Source organism: Aegilops tauschii, chromosome 4 (assembly GCF_002575655.3).
Source record: "Aegilops tauschii subsp. strangulata cultivar AL8/78 chromosome 4, Aet v6.0, whole genome shotgun sequence".
Taxonomy (NCBI): domain Eukaryota; kingdom Viridiplantae; phylum Streptophyta; class Magnoliopsida; order Poales; family Poaceae; genus Aegilops; species Aegilops tauschii.
This window is the reverse complement of record NC_053038.3, coordinates 483,663,549-483,681,769: the sequence shown is the minus strand read 5'-3', so window position 1 is coordinate 483,681,769 and position 18,221 is coordinate 483,663,549. Positions and strand designations below refer to the sequence as shown.

The window sequence follows — 18,221 nt, the reverse complement described above, 5'->3', positions numbered from 1 at the left end:
AAAAGCTGCGGAATAAACGGAGACTAGCTAAAGGTGAGATGACGATATGTGTTGGAAGTGTTTCCAAGGTTGATGTGATCAAGCATCGCATGCTCCCTCTACCATCGAGATTTGGTGTTTGCGTTGAGCATGATTGGATTATGTTTATCGCAATACGGTTATTCATTTAAGGAGAATAATGGTTACTCTGTTTATTTGAATAATACCTTCGATGGTCTTGCACCTAAAATGAATCTCGATCGTAGTGATACACATGTTCGTGCCAAAAGATATAAAATAGTAATGATTGTTCCACATACTTGTGGCACTGCCATTTGAGTCATATTGGTATAGAACGCATGAAGAAGCTCCATGTAGATGGATCTTTGGACTCACTCGTTTTTGAAAAGATTGAGACATGCGAACCATGTCTATTGGTATATATGCATGAAGAAACTCCATGCAGATGGATCGTTTGGACTCACTTGAGACATGCAAATCATACCACATGGGCAAGATGACTGAAAAGCCTCGTTTTCAGTAAGATGGAACAAGAGAGCAACTTGTTGGATGTAATACATTTTGATGTGTGCAGTCCAATGAGTGCTGAGGCATGCAGTGGATATCGTTAAGTTCTAACTTCACAGATGATTTGAGTAGATGCTGAGTGTATTTACTTGATGAAACACAAGTCTGAATTATTGAAAGGTTCAAGTAATTTCAGAGTGAAGTTGAAGATCGTCGTGACAAGAGGATAAAATGTCTGTGATATGATCATAGAGATGAGTATCTGAGTTACGAGTTTGGCACACAATTAAGACATTGTGGAAAGTGTTTCACAATTAATACCGCCTGGAACACCACAGTGTGATGGTGTGTCCGAACATCATAACTGCACCCTATTGGATATGGTGCATACCATGATGTCTCTTATCGAATTACCACTATCGTTTATGGGTTTAGGCATTAGAGACAACCGCATTCCCTTTAAAAGGGGCACCACGCAATTCCGTTGAGACAACACCGTTTAGAGAAACCTAAGTTGTCGTTTCTTAAAAGTTTGGGGCTGCGATGCTTATGTGAAAAAGTTTCAAGCTGATAAGCTCGAACCCAAAGCGGATAAATGCATCTTCATAGAAAACCCAAAACAGTTGGGTATACCTCCTATTTCATATCTGGAAGCAAAAGTAATTGCTTCTAGAAACGGGTCATTTCTCGAGGAAAAGTTTCTCTCGAAAGAATTGAGTGGGAGGATGGTGGAGACTTGATAAGGTTATTGAACCGTCACTTCAACTAGTGTGTAGCAGGGCACAGGAAGTTGTTCCTATGGCACCTACACCAATTGAAGTGGAAGCTTATGATAGTGATCATGAAACTTCGGATCAAGTCACTACCAAACCTCGTAGGACGACGAGGATGCGTGCTACTTCAGAGTGGTACGTGATCCTGTCTGAGATATCATGTTGTTGGACAATACTGAACCTACGAGCTATGGAGAAGCGATGGTGGGCCCATATTCCGACAAATGGTTAGAAGCCATAAAATCCGAGAGGATCCATGTATGAAAACAAAGTATAAACTTTGAGAGTACTACTTGATGGTCGTAAGGTTGTTGAGGTAAATGGGTCTTTAGGAAGAAGACGGACATGGACGGTAATGTTACCGTCTATGAAGCTCGACTTGTGGCAAAGAGTATTTCCACAAGTTCAAGGAGTTGACTACGATGAGATTTTCTCATCCGTAGCGGTGCTTAAGTCCGTCGGAATCATGTTAGCATTAGCTGCATTTGTGAAATCTGGCAGATGGATGTCAAAACAAGTTTCCTTACCAGTTTTCGTAAGGAAAGGTTGTATGTGATACAATCAGAAAGTTTTTGTCGATCCTAAGGATGCTAAAAGGTATGCTAGCTCCAGCGATCCTTCCATGGATTAGAGCAAGCATCTCGGAGTCAGAATATACACTTTGATGGAGTGATCAAAGTTTTTGGGTTTATACAAAGTTTGTTAGAAACTTGTATTTACAATAAAGTGAGTGGGAGCGCTACAACATTTCTGATAAGTATATGTGAATGACATATTGTTGATCCGAAATGATGTAAATTTTTTGGAAAGCATAAAGGGTTGTTTGAAAGGAGTTTTTCAAAGGAAGACCTGGAAAAAGCTACTTACATATTGGGCATCAGGATCTATAGAGAAAGATCAAGACGCCCGATGATACTTTCAAAGAATGCACACCTTGACATGATTTTGAAAGAGTTCAAAATAGATCAGCAAAGAAGGAGTTCTTGGCTGTGTTACAAGGGGTGAGTATTGAGTAAGACTCGAGACCTGACCACAGCAGAAGAGAGAGAAAGGACGAAGGTCGTCCCCTATGCTTTAGACGTAGGCTCCACAGTATGCTACGCTGTGTACCGCACATGACGTGTGCCTTGCCATGAGTTGGTCAAGGGGTACAATAGTGATCCGGGAAAGGATCACATGACAGCGGTCGGACTTGTCCTTAGTATCTAGTGGACTAAGGAATTTTCTCGATTATGGAGGTGAAAAGGAGTTCGTCGTAAAGGGTTACGTCGATGCGAACTTTGACACTAATCCGGATGACTCCGAGTAGTAAACCGGATTCGTATAGTAGAGCAATTATTTGAAATGGCTCCAAATAGCGCGTGGTAACAAGATGACATAGATATTCGTAAAGCACACACGAATCTGAAAGGTTCAGACCCGTTGACTAATAACCTCTCTCACAAGCATAACATGATCAAACCAGAACTCATTGAGTGTTAATCACATAGAGATGTGAACTAGATTGTTGACTCTAGTAAACTCTTGGGTGTTGGTCACATGGTGATGTGACCTGTCAGTGTTAATCACATGGTGATGTGAACTAGATTATTGACTCTAGTGCAAGTGGGGACTGTTGGAAATATGCCCTAGAGGCAATAATAAATAGGTTATTATTATATTTCCTTGTTCATGATAATCGTTTATTATCCATGCTAGAATTGTATTGATAGGAAACTCAGATACATGTGTGGATACATAGACAACACCATGTCCCTAGTAAGCCTCTAGTTGACTAGCTCGTTGATCAATAGATGGTTACGGTTTCCTGACCATGGACATTGGATGTCGTTGATAACGGGATCACATCATTAGGAGAATGATGTGATGGACAAGACCCAATCCTAAGCCTAGCACAAGATCGTGTAGTTCGTTTGCTCAGAGCTTTTCTAATGTCAAGTATCAGTTCCTTAGACCATGAGATTGTGCAACTCCCGGATACCGTAGGAATGCTTTGGGTGTACCAAACGTCACAACGTAACTGGGTGGCTATACAGGTGCACTACAGGTATCTCCGAAAGTGTCTGTTGGGTTGGCACGAATCGAGACTGGGATTTGTCACTCCGTGTAAACGGAGAGGTATCATTGGGCCCACTCGGTAGGACATCATCATAATGTGCACAATGTGACCAAGGAGTTGATCACGGGATGATGTGAGTTACGGAACGAGTAAAGAGACTTGCCGGTAACGAGATTGAACAAGGTATAGGGATACCGACGATCGAATCTCGGGCAAGTAACATATCGATAGACAAAGGGAATTGCATACGGGATTGATTGAATCCCCGACATCGTGGTTCATCCGATGAGATCATCGTGGAACATGTGGGAGCCAACATGGGTATCCAGATCCCGCTGTTGGTTATTGACCGGAGAACGTCTCGGTCATGTCTGCATGGTTCCCGAACCCGTAGGGTCTACACACTTAAGGTTCGATGACGCTAGGGTTATAGGGAAAGTATGTACGTGGTTACCGAATGTTGTTCGGAGTCCCGGATGAGATCCCGGACGTCACGAGGAGTTCCGGAATGGTTCGGAGGTAAAGATTTATATATGGAAAGTTGTTGTTCGGGTTCCGGGAAAAGTTCGGGTTTTTTCGGTATTGTACCGGGAAGCTTCCAGAAGATTCCGGAGGGGTCCGGAGGTCCGGAAAATGTTCCACCACGTCCAATACAGTAGCATGGGCTATAAGGGGGCGCCCTAGCCTTAATGGGCCAGGGGCACCAGCCCCCCCAAGGCCCATGCGCATGGGAGAGGGGAAACCCTAAGGGGGAGGGCCTCCACTTGACTTGGGAGGCACTCCTCCCCCCTTTGGCCGCCCCCAAGCCCCATCTAGGGCTGGCCGCACCCCTTGAGGGGGAAACCCTAGATGAGGGGCGCAGCCCTCCCCCTCCCCTATATATATTGGGGTTTTGGGGCTGCCCAAGACACGAGAACATCTCTCTTTCGGTGCAGCCCTACCCCTCTCCTTCCTCCTCTTCTCCCGCGGTGCTTGGCGAAGCCCTGCGGGATTGCCACGCTCCTCCATCACCACCACGCCGTCGTGTTGCTGCTGGATGGAGTCTTCCCCAACCTCTCCCTCTCTCCTTGCTGGATCAAGGCGTGGGAGACGTCACCGGGCTGCACGTGTGTTGAACGCGGAGGCACCGTTCTTCGGTGCTTAGATCGGAATCAACCGCGATCTGAATCGCTACGAGTACGACTCCCTCATCCGCGTTCTTGCAACGCTTCCGCATCGCGATCTACAAGGGTATGTAGATGCACTCCCCTTCCCTTCGTTGCTAGATTACTCCATAGATTGATCTTGGTGATGCGTAGAAAATTTTGAATTTCTGCTACGTTCCCCAACAGGAAGTATATGTTCTTCCATCTTCATTCCGAAGGGTTCTCCTTCAATAAGCAGCTTTAGATATTTCCTTGGATTCCAAAGAGTCTCTCATTTGGAATTTTGGAGGGGTACTTGCAAGAGATTTTCACTCTGATGGTCTCATAGAAGGATTTGAAGTTGTGCTGCCAATCTACATCCACAAGCACACCATTTTTTTCTTCTAAACCCAATTTTTTTAATTTTTACAAATTAGACATATTTTTTTGGTGGTGGACATGCTCTTAATAAAGATACTCCCTCAGTTGACAGGGAATTAAAGGCAATTGGTAGGGATTGAGAATTAAATCCCTCAAAATCCTCCCAAATCCCCTCCCCTCCGAGAGGAGCGTCTTAAAATTTCTCCAAGTAATCCCCACAAATTAAAGGCAGGGATCGCACCGCAAATTCCCGATTGCTTCCCAGTGCTCTCCTCCCCTGCTTGCTGCCCCGCCGCCGCCGCCGTTTCTAGGGTTAGCGCGTCTGCCCCTCCCTTCCCTCCGTCCTCGGGATGGCCGAGAACACGCCGGAGCCGGCGGCCGCCCTTCTGTCCAGTCTCACTGTCGCGGAGGACACGACGGCGACGCCGGCCGCGACCGCTCTCCTCTCCGCCCCCGCGACCGCGGTGGTGGGCACGCCGTCGCCGCCGCCGCTGCAGCTCTTCAACTCGATGACGAAGAAGAAGGAGCCCTTCGTGCCGCGCGTCGAGGGCAAGGTCGGCATGTACGTCTGCGGCGTCACGCCGTACGACTTCAGCCACGTCGGCCACGCCCGCGCCTACGTCGCCTTCGACGTCCTCTACAGGTACCTCCCTGCTCCGATCCGGTGCCCGGTCGCTGCATAGATTCGCAATTCCCGAGATCGGTTCGCTCTGAGCGTGTAGCTCGATGCGTTTAGTCGGTGGAAATTCCGCTACTACCCTGCTGAATTTGGTGCTTCGAAGTGTGTGGGGACTAGGGGGTTTAGCTTAGCGCTAGAGTCGAGTGGGTGCTTGGATCTAGGATTATTTGATCTATGCTCCAAATGGTAATTGCTCCACTTAACTCTAGTGTAATGTTGCGGAATTGTGTTTTATTCATCGTGCTCTAATATGGTATGTTTAGTACCCTTCACATGGATTTCAACAATGTCTTATCCGCATATGTTCCAGTAGTTTCTGGAATATGTTTGTGTTTATTGACTTGTGCTGTAGCTTAAACCCTTCACTTCTGGTCATTTCTCTTGCCTTTTGTGCCTTCTGCAGTTCGCATAAGTTACTTCCATATGTTCGACGTGCGGCATTGCTTAACTTGTACCAGCTTAGATTAGCTGATGCAACAAACTTGTATCCAGTCTATTAAAATGAATTTTTGATACATTTTCTAGAAGGCTATATGGTAATTGAGCAGAATAACAATTGCATTAAGCGGTTTCTACTGCTGTTTTTGTGTCTAACGTTTTGGTAAAATACTTAATATTGGTCCTTGATTCAATGCAGGTATCTTAAATTCTTGGGGTATGAAGTTGAATATGTGCGCAACTTCACCGATATTGATGATAAGGTAATAATCCATCAAGAACATTACTAGTTGAGAATATGGAACGATATTTGTTTTGCATAAGCTGAATTTCTCGCGTGTAAACTAATACCTGAATGGGTTCAACAATCTATTTTTTTAACAAAGGACTGCATTCTTTTCTTCTAAACATATACTCCCTTTGTAAAGAAGTTTGGCAAAGAAGTTATTGTTATCTCCATATGTCTGGCAAAGAAGTTTGTCAGCCACTTGGTGGGATTGGTAAAAAGTCTCAGATTACACTAAAATTTCTCTTCAAATTAAAATTAGATAATTGTAAGCAAACACAATTACATCTGACTGATTTTGTTAGCTCGATTGGATACTGGTTCTGATGTACAAGATATTTCTAAGGATTCCTTCGGCTCAGAGGATTCTAAAAACGCAGGAATAGAAAAACATAGGAAGATGATAGGAGCGCGTGCGTAAAACGGGGGATTGTTAAACATAGGACTTCTGTCAACTTGGATGTTTGGTTCACAGGAATCCTAATAAACATGGTCAAAGAAAAGTCAAACCACATGAAAATGTGTACTTAGAATGTTATTATGCCACTAATGATCTTAGTATCATTCTTCGTGCATAGGAATTTGAAAAAGAGGTCCAAGTGGATGTTAGAATTCCTGCGCTTTTCTTTGAAAATTTCCTCCATTTTTCCTTTGCCCCATTCCTTTGAAACAAAGGCATGAACTATACCACCATAGATAAGATTCCTATTCCTAGATTTTCCCTACACTTCTCCTTTGAACCAAAGGAGCCTAAGTCAATTTTCTTTACTTCTAAACGAAGCTCGATAAGAATGTCTGTACTTGATATGCACCATTTTTTGCCAGAGGTAACAGTTGCTGTCAGCCATGACTATCAGCTACCATCGTGGGTGGGTGCATGATTCATGGGGAGTTTGGGTGGTGCTTTTTTTAGTGAAAATTGATGACTTAGCATTTATATGTTGCTATCATCCTATATTTCCTTTTTAGATCAACACTTTGCTCTGTTCATCTGCCCAGCATGATGCAATTTTCTGCACTTCTTAAGATTATTTTTTCCAGATGAACTTATTTCCTTAGCATGTATTGTTGTAATGATTCCAGAACTTGCTATGGTTTTGCAGATTATTAAACGGGCAAATCAAAATGGTGAAACAGTTACTAGCTTGAGCAGTCGGTTTATCGCTGAGTTCCTCGCTGATGTGGCTGAGCTTCAGTGCCTGCCCCCTACTCACGAGCCACGCGTGACAGAGCATATTGACAATATCATAGACTTAATCAAAGAGGTATTTTCAATTTGTCCTTTACTGTTCAGAATTACCTCAAACGCTATGATGCCATGATATTTTTCCAGCTTGTTACTTTTTTTAAACGATGACTAACTGCATCTGTTTGTCACCATACGGAGTAATAAAGTATAAATAAACCCAGCCACAGTTTCTCATGCACCTTATTTCATCTGCCATCATGGTCGATCATGTGTAACAACATACTGTATGTGACAATTGTTCTTTAAAATTGTTCTAACGTCCCTTTTATCTCACACTGCAAGATTTTCTTCACTTGGTAAAACTCTTCCAGTTTTGTGTATGTTTGTGAACAGATAATCAAGAATGACAAGGCCTATGTTGTAGACGGTGATGTTTACTTCTCCGTCGACAATTTTCCTGAATATCTCAGTTTATCTGGCCGGATATTGGACCATAATCGTGCTGGTTCACGGGTTGCTGTCGATACAAGAAAGCGGAACCCTGCAGACTTTGCATTATGGAAGGTAAGTTTGATACGTTGTTGTGTAGAGTTTACTCTTGCACACTGCCACTTTCTTCTTATGCTTGAATTACCGTGTCCAGGCTGCTAAGGAAGGTGAGCCTTCTTGGGAGAGCCCTTGGGGTGACGGAAGACCAGGATGGCATATTGAATGCAGTGCAATGAGTGCTCACTATCTAGGGCACGTGTTTGATATTCATGGTGGAGGCAAAGATTTGATATTTCCTCATCATGAGAATGAGCTTGCACAAAGCCGAGCGGCTTATCCAGAAAGTGAGGTCAAATGCTGGATGCATAATGGCTTTATTAACATCGATGATCAGAAAATGTCAAAATCAGTTAATAATTTCTTCACGATCAGAGATGTAAGGAAATGAATACCTAACTCCTTTTAATAGTTCTCATTTAATCCTGTAGGGTGTTTCCTGAGATATCTCACATGTCTCTACCATTCAGATTATAACTCTGTATCATCCTTTGGCACTGAGATTTTTCCTGATGCGCACACATTATAAATCAGACGCCAATCATTCTGATAAAGCACTTGAGATTGCATCTGATCGTGTATACTACATTTATCAGGTGATTTACTTAAACTTCAATAATATTAGCCATGATTTGGTTTCAAATCAAAGTTTAGGCATTTGACACACTTATGTCTCAGCAATTGAATTTTGAACCAGACCTTTGATGTTTGGCCATCTCACTTGATATAAATTTTATGCAGACTTTATATGACTGCGATGAAGTCTTGTCTCTGCATCGTGAAGAGAATATATCTGTCCCAGTCCCAGCCGAGGAGCAAAAACTGGTTGACGACCACAATAAAGCTTTTTTGGAATCAATGTCAGATGATCTTCGAACTACAGATGTGCTGGATGGCTTCATGGAGCTGCTGAAGGCAATAAACGGCAATTTAAATGATTTGAAGGTATGTCGAAGCAATAATATGCTGCTTTGAATGCTGGAACAAATGTATGTCCAGTTCACAGTGGTTCATCAAACGCATTTCTACTTTCAGAAGCTGCAGCAAAAGCTGGAACAACAAAAGAAGAAGCAACAGCAGCAAAAGAAGCAGCAGCAGAAGCAGCAGCGGCCACAGAAGCAGCCGGAAGATCACATTCAAGCTCTGAATGCACTGGGAGCAGAAATTAAGCACAAACTATCCATCCTTGGTCTGATGACACCATCTCCTTTAGCAGCGGTACGAACTAAAGCCACATTATCTAGACATGTCATTTTCCTCCTAGGATGATGATTGCGCGCTGCATGAGCAAATGTTCAATTTGACAGGTACTGAAGCAGCTAAAGGAGAAGGCGCTGAAGCGGGCAGGGCTGACCGAGGAATCGCTGCAGGAGCAGATTGAGCAGAGGATCGCCGCGAGGAACAACAAGCAGTTCGACGTGTCGGACCAGATCAGGAAGGAGCTTGCCGGCAAAGGCATCGCCCTGATGGACGAACCTACCGGCACGGTGTGGAGACCATGCGAACGAGAGTAGTCGGTGGTTAATCTGTGCCTGGTTTAACAGATGACAGTGTACAAGGGACGAATCTTATTGCGCTGGTGCAGATTTTACTCATGCATATCGCCAGTTTTGGACGTGGTGTTTCTGTAGGGGTTCCAAGTTGACTGAAGAGACGAGACCTGTGTTGTGTCGGTGGTTGTGTAGGAGGACAAATTGAAGGGTCCTCCATATATTGGTATACTTTATCATTAGTCTGCCGTGTTGAATTTGAACGAATGAAATGGTGAAGTTGGGCGTCGTACATAATCTCCTGACAACCAGAACTGGACACGTCTTGCACCATGATAATGACAGAGGGAGAGAGAGAAGAGCGAGCGGCTTGCCTGTCGGGGCGGATGCTCTCTGCCGGTGACGACGACGATGCCCCTGCCAGCCGTGTCCAGCAGCATCCAGCGGCAAAATTTCGTGTTTTGACTTCAAGATCTGACCTAGTTCGTAAAAAATTTGGGATCTTACCCTTTTGCTACTGCCAAGATCCTTGGGGATAGGCTGACCCTTTTGCTACCGTCAGGGTCCATGACGGTAGAAAACATCCCTACCGCCAAACAGGCTAGTGGTAAGCTGTACAACCCTACCGTCAAGGTGCACGGCGGTAGGTGAAAGCATGCATTGTATTTTATACTTAGGAAAAAATTACGATAGGGCAACTGCCTACCGCCATGGACCCTGGCGGTAAGAAAAAGGTCAGATCTTGAAAATTTTACGAACTAAGGTCAGATCTCGAAAAAGTTTTAAAAAAGGGTCAAAACATAAATTTTTTGCCGCATCCAGGCGATGGAGCTAGGGAGGAGCACGTACGTTAACTCGTGAACCTACCTCGTTTCAAGCTACTTATTGCAGTCCTATCTGCCACTACAGGACAGCCGGTGAAGTAGTAACTGCGTGCCATTGCCATCAGGCATCAGCAGCTCAGCTCTCTTCTCGCCCCACGATAGGGCAACTAGTAAATATCCTCCCGTATTCATAAGCGGGCGGGGCATCAGTCCGCGAACACGGATACATGAGAACGCTATCCAACTGTAGTCTGTATATGTCCGCCAGCAAATTTAAATTTTAATATACATTGATCCACATATTGTGCTAGATCATACCCGTGTCGGATCGTATGTCTGATCACAATCAAAAAAAGCAAATATGCTTAGTTTTTACATGCCCGAATCCAAAAGAATATCAGTCCGGCAATCCGTGCATTTCTGTCTTGCCGGACCAGCCATCCCAGCAAGCTGCTCCCCGATCAAGGAGGTGCCGTCGCCGCCGAGTAGGTAGCCTCCGCCTCCGCCGCGTCCACATCTTCCGCCGCCGTCAACTCATGCTCCAACATCTGGTGGCGGACGGATTGCACGATAATTATAGCGTCGACATCCAAAGAGTCGATATTCAAGGTCAACATCTTGGTGTCCTCCGCATTGGCGGCGAGCTTGACCCTCTTTTCCTCAAGCGTGGCCTTCTTCTCCTCGAGCGTCGGCTTCCTCTCTTCGATCATGGTCCTAATCTCTTCGAGCTTGATCTTCTCCGTCACCTCCATCAACTGCTTGAACCTCTCCACCTTCCTCTCCTGCTTGATGTCCGAGCGCCTCACGCATGCCTCCTCCTTTGCCAAGATCTCCTCGAACCTCTCGGTTAGCTTGGCCACCGCACCTTCTCGCTTCGCCCTCTCCTCCTCCCACTTCTTGCCCCATAAATTTCTTCTAACCTTCTTTGGCGATTCTTGGGCTCGGTCGGTAGGGGCACCGATTTATTCCTTGTTGGCTTGGGCAACGGTCTTGGCAATGAAAATGTTCCACTTTGGTTGCTCATTCAACTTCAACCAACAATGCATGACGGTGAAAGACTTCTTCTCCAACTTCTTGTACACCACACAAGCACAAGTAGGCTACAACGTGAAATAATGCATATCTGTCTAGTGAGCAACAAAACAATACATGTCCGGCTAGTAATCGACAAAACTAAAGCATATATGGCTAGTGATCAACTTGCTCGGTGATTTGTGCACCGCTAGGCCACCGTGCGATGAGATGCTTCAAGTGCCCGCAGTACCTGGAGACGGCCTCTTGGATGGTGTACCATCAATGGTTGAGGGACTTCCACTCACGGTTGCGGATCACGGGCGCGAAATGGTTGTGCTCATGGAACCATATGTGAATGTTCCTCCAAAAGGTTGCGCCCCTTTGCTCCTTGCCATGGACAAGATCAAGGCTAGTGGCCAACCATGCATTGCACAGCAGCTCGTCCTCCCGCATGTTGAAGCTTTCTCATATACCCTTCTTCTTCGGATCGCCAGCTGTATCATTACGATCATCATCGTCGCCGTCCTCCTCCTCCCCCCTTCCTCCCCCCTTCGGATGCTGCTCTCCCGCGGCCCAATGTTGTTGTTACTGTGTGCCATCGCCGATCTGGGTGTAGGACTGTTGCGTGGCCGTCTGGGTGTAGGACTGCTGCTGCTGGTAGTTGTCGGACTGGGTGGGGTCCGAGTCTTCCACCTGCCTGTCCTCATAGCCCCCTCCTCCTCCATTGTCTCCATCGTGGATGATATCGAGCATCTCCCTGTCCGCGTCGTATGCCGTCTCCCCCGCTCTCAGCATTGCAGCAAACAGTGTGCGGGCACCCATCTGCTCCCCGCCTGCCGTCCTTGCCCGGACGAGCTGCGGCGAAGAATACTCGCAGAAGAGCGGTGCCGCGTTAACGTTGATGATGTAAGGAACCGTACCGGCGGGGGTTGCGAGCTGCTTGACGGCATATTAGTATGGAGGCTTGTAAGGCTCCGGCCACAGCGTCGTATGTACTGTGGGCGTGCCCGTCTGGCGGCGTCCTGTTGGGGACGTAGTAATTTCAAAAAAATTCCTACGCACACGCAAGATCATGGTGATGCATAGCAACGAGGGGGAGAGTGTTGTCTACGTACCCTCGTAGACCGTAAGCGGAAGCGTTATGACAACGCGGTTGATGTAGTCGTACGTCTTCACGATCTGACCGATCCAAGTACCGAACACACGGCACCTCCGAGTTCAGCACACGTTCAGCTCGGTGACGTCCCACGAACTCAAGATCCAGCAGAGCTTCGAGGGAGAGTTCCGTCAGCACGACGGCGTGATGACAGTGATGATGATGCTACCGACGCAGGGCTTCGCCTAAGCACCGCTACGATATGACCGAGGTGGATTATGGTGGAGGGGGGCACCGCACACGGCTAAAAGATCAACTGATCAACTTGTGTGTCTATGGGGTGCCCCCCTCCCCCTTATATAAAGGAGTGGAGGAGGGGAGGGGCCGTCCCTCTCTATGGCGCGCCCTAGGGGAGTCTCTACTCCCACCAGGAGTAGGATTCCCCCCTTCCCTAGTTGGAGTAGGAGAGGAAGGGAAGGAGGAGTAGGAGAGAAGGAAAGGGGGGCCGCCACCCCCCAAACCTATTCCAATTCGGCCTCCTGCCCAAGGGGGCGCACCAGCCCCTTGTGGGCTGGTGTGCTTCCTTATTATGGCCCATAAGGCCCATAACTTCTCCCGGGGGGTTCCGGTAACCTCCCGGTACTCCGGAAAAATGCCCGAACCACTCGGAACCTTTCCGATGTCCGAATATAGCCTTCCAATATATCAATCTTTATGTCTCGACCATTTCGAGACTCCTCGTCATGTCCGTGATCTCATCCGGGACTCCGAACTACCTTCGGTACATCAAAACACATAAACTCATATTACCGATCGTCACCGAACGTTAAGCGTGCGGACCCTACGGGTTCGAGAACTATGTAGACATGACCGAGACACGTCTCCGGTCAATAACCAATAGCGGAACCTGGATGCTCATATTGGCTCCTACATATTCTATGAAGATCTTTATCGGTCAAACCGCATAACAACATACGTTGTTCACTTTGTCATCAGTATGTTACTTGCCCAAGATTCGATCGTCGGTATCATCATACCTAGTTCAATCTCGTTACCGGCAAGTCTCTTTACTCGTTCCGTAATACTTCATCCTGCAACTAACTCATTAATCACATTGCTTGCAAGGCTTATAGTGATGAGCATTACCGAGAGGGCCCAGAGATACCTCTCCGATACACAGAGTGACAAATCCTAATCTCGATCTATGCCAACCCAACAAACACGTTCGGAGACACCTGTAGAGCATCTTTATAATCACCTAGTTACGTTGTGACGTTTGATAGCACACAAGGTGTTCCACCGGTATTCGGGAGTTGCATAATCTCATAGTCAGAGGAACATGTATAAGTCATGAAGAAAGCTGTAGCAATGAAACTGTAATGATCATAATGCTAAGCTAACGAATGGGTCTTGTCCATCACATCATTCTCCTAATGATGTGATCCCGTTCATCAAATGACAACACATGTCTATGGTTAGGAAACATAACAATATTTGATAAAAGATCTAGTCAAGTAGAGGCATACTAGGGACACTTATGTTTTGTCTATGTATTCACACATGTACTAAGTTTCCGGTTAATACAATTCTAGCATGAATAATAAACATTTATCATGAAATAAGGAAATAAATAATAACTTTATTATTGCCTCTAGGGCATATTTCCTTCAGTCTCCCACTTGCACTAGAGTCAATAATCTAGTTCACATCGCCATGTGATTTAACACCAATAGTTCACATCACCATGTGATTAACACCCATAGTTCACATCACCATAATCTCTATGGCGCGCCCTAGGGGAGTCTCTATTTTCTGCCGTGGTCGGGTTTTGAGTCTTTACTCAACTTCACACCTTGCAACACAGGCAAGAACTCCTTCTTTGACTGTTCCATTTTGAACTACTTCAAAATCTTGTCAAGGTATGTACTCATTGAAAAAACTTATCAAGCGTCTTGATCTATCTCTATAGATCTTGATGCTCAATATGTAAGCAGCTTCATCGAGGTCTTTCTTTGAAAAACTCCTTTCAAATACTGCTTTATGCTTTCCAAAAAATTCTACATTATTTCCGATCAACAATATGTCATTCACATATACTTATCAGAAATGTTGTAGTGCTCCCACTCACTTTCTTGTAAATACAGGCTTCATCATAAGTCTGTATAAAACTATATGCTTTGATCAATTTATCAAAGCGTATATTCCAACTCCGAGATGCTTGCACCAGTCCATAGATGGATCGCTGGAACTTGCATATTTTGTTAGCACCTTTAGGATCGACAAAACCTTCTGGTTGCATCACATACAACTCTTCTTTAAGAAATCCATTAAGGAATGCAGGTTTGACATCCATTTGCCAAATTTCATAAAATGCGGCAATTGCTAACATGATTCGGACAGACTTTGAAGCATCGATACAAGTGAGAAAATCTCATCGTAGTCAACACCTTGAACTTGTCGAAAACATTTTTTCGATAATTCGAGCTTTGTATATAGTAACACTACTATCATCGTCCGTCTTCCTCTTGAAGATCCATTTATTCTCTATTGCTTGCCGATCATCGGGCAAGTCAACCAAAGTCCATACTTTGTTTTCATACATGGATCCTGTCGTGGAATTGTCACGGCTGATGTCCTAGTGTGAGGACTTAGTCGTGAGGCCAACGCATCTATGTAGTAGCTTGAGAGGGGTTGATCGGGACGAGAGACGCGACACACAAGACAAGGGTTTAGACAGCTTCGGGCCCCGGGAAACATCATCCGGTAACAACCCTACGTGCTGTTTGAGGCTAGGTCTCATTATGATCACGGGAGAGTCGCCGGCTCCGGCTCTCGGTGTTTAGCCCTAGAGATTATTTCTTGTTGCTTGTCCCTCTTTGGGGTGCCCTGCCCCTCCTTATATAAGTTAGAGGGGCGGGTTACATGTGGAGTCCTAGTAGGACTAGGACTAGTCTATCTTTTCTTACAAGTTGAATACAAGTCCGGGTCTCGCTTCCTTGGTAGGAGAATATTCTTTATGCCTTTCTTCATAAACCGGCCCACCATAACATGAGCCGGCCTTCTGGGCTTTGGGCCTACTCTTCTGTCTGACCCGCCGTCGGGGCCATCATTAAGTCGCCAGGCTCGTGAGTCGTCACACCAGTGAACCGCCAGACCTATGAGTCGCCAATCCTCCGGCGGGTCACGATGAAGCGCCAGGTCCGGCCGGGTCATACTTCCGGCTGGGTCATACCGCGGGGTATATCCCCGACATTAGCCCCCAGTTTAATTTGGATTTGTCCATGTTAAACTGATCCTGTAAAATAAACACAAGAACAAACTTGATAGGTTGTGTTCCGGGTTAAATATTTTCGTGAACCAGCACCTGATCATCTTTAAGTCCTTGTCATTTCCTCCTGGATGCATACTCAAGATCTTATAGCAAATCTCTTTTAACAGATATGTCCAAACCTTGCCAATGCAAAAATCCGAGCACTTCTTTTGAAAAATCCGGGTCAATAGGCTAGCTTCAGAGTCAATTTGCTGGCATTGGTCTCTTGTAGAGAAATATTGTAAGAAATAATCCACTTGAGTCAGCTTCCAAAGCGCCGGCTTAAAAATATAGGTCTTAAAATACTCATCTGGTTTTCAACCGGCTTAAAGATATAGATCTTGCCGAGTTATAATTTCCAAAATCTCCGGGTTATAAAAGACTGATGATGCCGGGTCATAATTGTTGCCAACGCCGGTTCATGTTTATTGATGACGCCGGGTTGTAGTCACAGGGTCATAATGATTGGTGACGCCGGGTTGTAGTCACAGGGTCATAATGATTGGTGACGCCGGGTTGTAGTCACAGGGTCTGTAGCCCCCAAGGGCCGGGTCATTATGCAATAAAGAGCAGGGACTTTGTAAATATGATCATTGATAATAACAGTATATGATGTAATCTCCACCATGGGGCTTGAACCCACGTCCACAAGGTTAATAGCCGTGTGCTTTACCAACTGAGCAGTGGATCCTTCAATATAATGTAATAAGGCTTGTGTATCTTGAATTTTAACAGGAGCAATTGGTAGCCCCCAAGGGCCGGCTCATTACGATGTGATGAGTCGGGTCTTCAATAAGTTGAGCAAAAAATGACTTTGCATTAGCCCCCAAGTGCCATGGTACATGCTGGCAGTGACATGGGACTTGCATATTTGATGTAATCTCAACTTGAATAATGTAGCCCCCAAGTGCCGGGTTGTAAGCCTGCAGCGACTCGGGACTATTCCTATCATTGTAGAATAAATCATATCCATTGATAAAATAATAGCCATTGCGCTGAAGCGACTTTGAAAACCTCAATCATAATATTAGTTTCTGATAACCATAATAAAAATCCAGCCATGTTGGCTATTAAAGATGTGACTAACCCGGTTTGAAAACTTCAATCATTCAAATCATAATGAAAATCCAGCCAAGTTTGGCTATTTAAAGATTTCAAATACCTTATCTGTTGACAAGTAAATCCGGAGTTTAAATACCCGGCGGCTCTTGGCCGATGGCGATTTATTACGCCTCCATTGTAAGCCGGAAATTTTATAACCCGGCTATTTATAGCCTTTTGAGAAAATCAAGAATTGATAACCCTTTTGAGACACCAATTTTCAATCTTTGATGATGGGCTTGAACTTAATCATTTATGTAAGTCACAGCTCTGTAAATCCTGCAAAGTTTAAACAACATATGCCCTGGCGACTTAACGTCAAAAACCAGGGCGGGTAACCACCCAAATGTAGTCTTATCCTGCACGCAAGTAGATCACAAGAACCCTTGGTGGTTTACAACAGGGCGGGTCATAATATCTTACATATGACCACTGATGTGTAAAAAAGGAGTTACAGATAAGCCTGTTATGAATCATAACTTTGAAACATAACTATAATATCATACTTGTGATATTGAATTTGCATTTGTCGGTTTATATGACCTGCACGATAAGGGTGACAACCCAATCTTTGATACGCGCATGATTCCAATGGCGCAATTCAAAATATACCGGCGGCTTAAAGTCCATAGCCAGGGCCAGTTTAAACGTAATCATGTATAAAAAATATCATACCTGTGATATTGAATTGTACTGCCGGCTTATGATACCTGTGCAGTAAGTGTGATAACCCAATCCTTAGAAGCCAATGCTTCCACATAGATGATGATTGTCATAAGCCGGCGACTTATCATCGAAAATCAAGCCGGGTTTAAATAGAAACCACTCATATACACTTTAGATGTGTTCAAAAAAGCTTTCAAATAAAATCGCAAAAATTATTTGCAAAAAGAGACTTCAAATTTTTTTGAGGCTTCTGATTCGAATACGATCAGAAAACCGTCCCAAAGGGGTTAAGCTAAGATTCGAATACGATCATATAGCCCCCAGTGGCTTTGGCGTTGCCGATCAAGAGGGTACCGACAGCTATGTTCTCTTTGGTTCGAATACGACCTATGTTTGAACAGGAAGCCCCCAAATGACCTTGAGAGTTGTTTAACGACGCTGATTCGAATACGATCCATGTCGGTTCCCAAGAGGGGTTGAGCTATGATTCGAATACGATCAAGAAGCCCCCAGTGAGCTCGGCAGTGTGCCAATCAAGAGGGTACCGACAGCTATGTTCTCTTTGGTTCGAATACGACCTATGTTTTGAACAGGAAGCCCCCTAGTGATCATGAGAATATTTAACGACTCTGATTCGAATACGATCAAGGTCACACCAAAAGGGTTAAGCTAAATTCGAATACGATCAGCTCCCAATGGTCATTAAAGCAAGGTACCTATGCTTGCGTTGCGCTTTGT

The 18,221-nt window shown here is 45.0% G+C and overlaps 1 protein-coding gene across 1 annotated transcript; it reads left to right on the top strand.

Moving 5' to 3' along the window:
- The first annotated feature begins 4,965 nt into the window (after window positions 1-4,965).
- On the top strand, window positions 4,966-9,769 carry LOC109759389 (cysteine--tRNA ligase CPS1, chloroplastic/mitochondrial). The gene is made up of 9 exons (XM_020318215.4): window positions 4,966-5,487; window positions 6,161-6,224; window positions 7,351-7,512; window positions 7,830-8,000; window positions 8,080-8,361; window positions 8,453-8,578; window positions 8,724-8,927; window positions 9,018-9,200; window positions 9,290-9,769. Exons 1-9 carry the CDS (start codon window positions 5,195-5,197, stop codon window positions 9,494-9,496), a joined length of 1,692 nt encoding a protein of 563 aa, XP_020173804.1. The 5' UTR covers window positions 4,966-5,194; the 3' UTR covers window positions 9,497-9,769.
- The last annotated feature ends 8,452 nt before the right edge of the window (window positions 9,770-18,221 follow it).

What these genes read in the sequence shown, in the direction of transcription:
- LOC109759389 (XM_020318215.4), top strand. Translation starts at nt 5,195, where the DNA reads ATGGCCGAGAACACGCCGGAGCCGGCGGCCGCCCTTCTGTCCAGTCTC. An exon ending in TCATAGACTTAATCAAAGAG is followed by an intron (nt 7,513 to 7,829) that starts GTATTTTCAATT and finishes GTTTGTGAACAG; the next exon opens with ATAATCAAGAATGACAAGGC. An exon ending in CAGACTTTGCATTATGGAAG is followed by an intron (nt 8,001 to 8,079) that starts GTAAGTTTGATA and finishes TACCGTGTCCAG; the next exon opens with GCTGCTAAGGAAGGTGAGCC.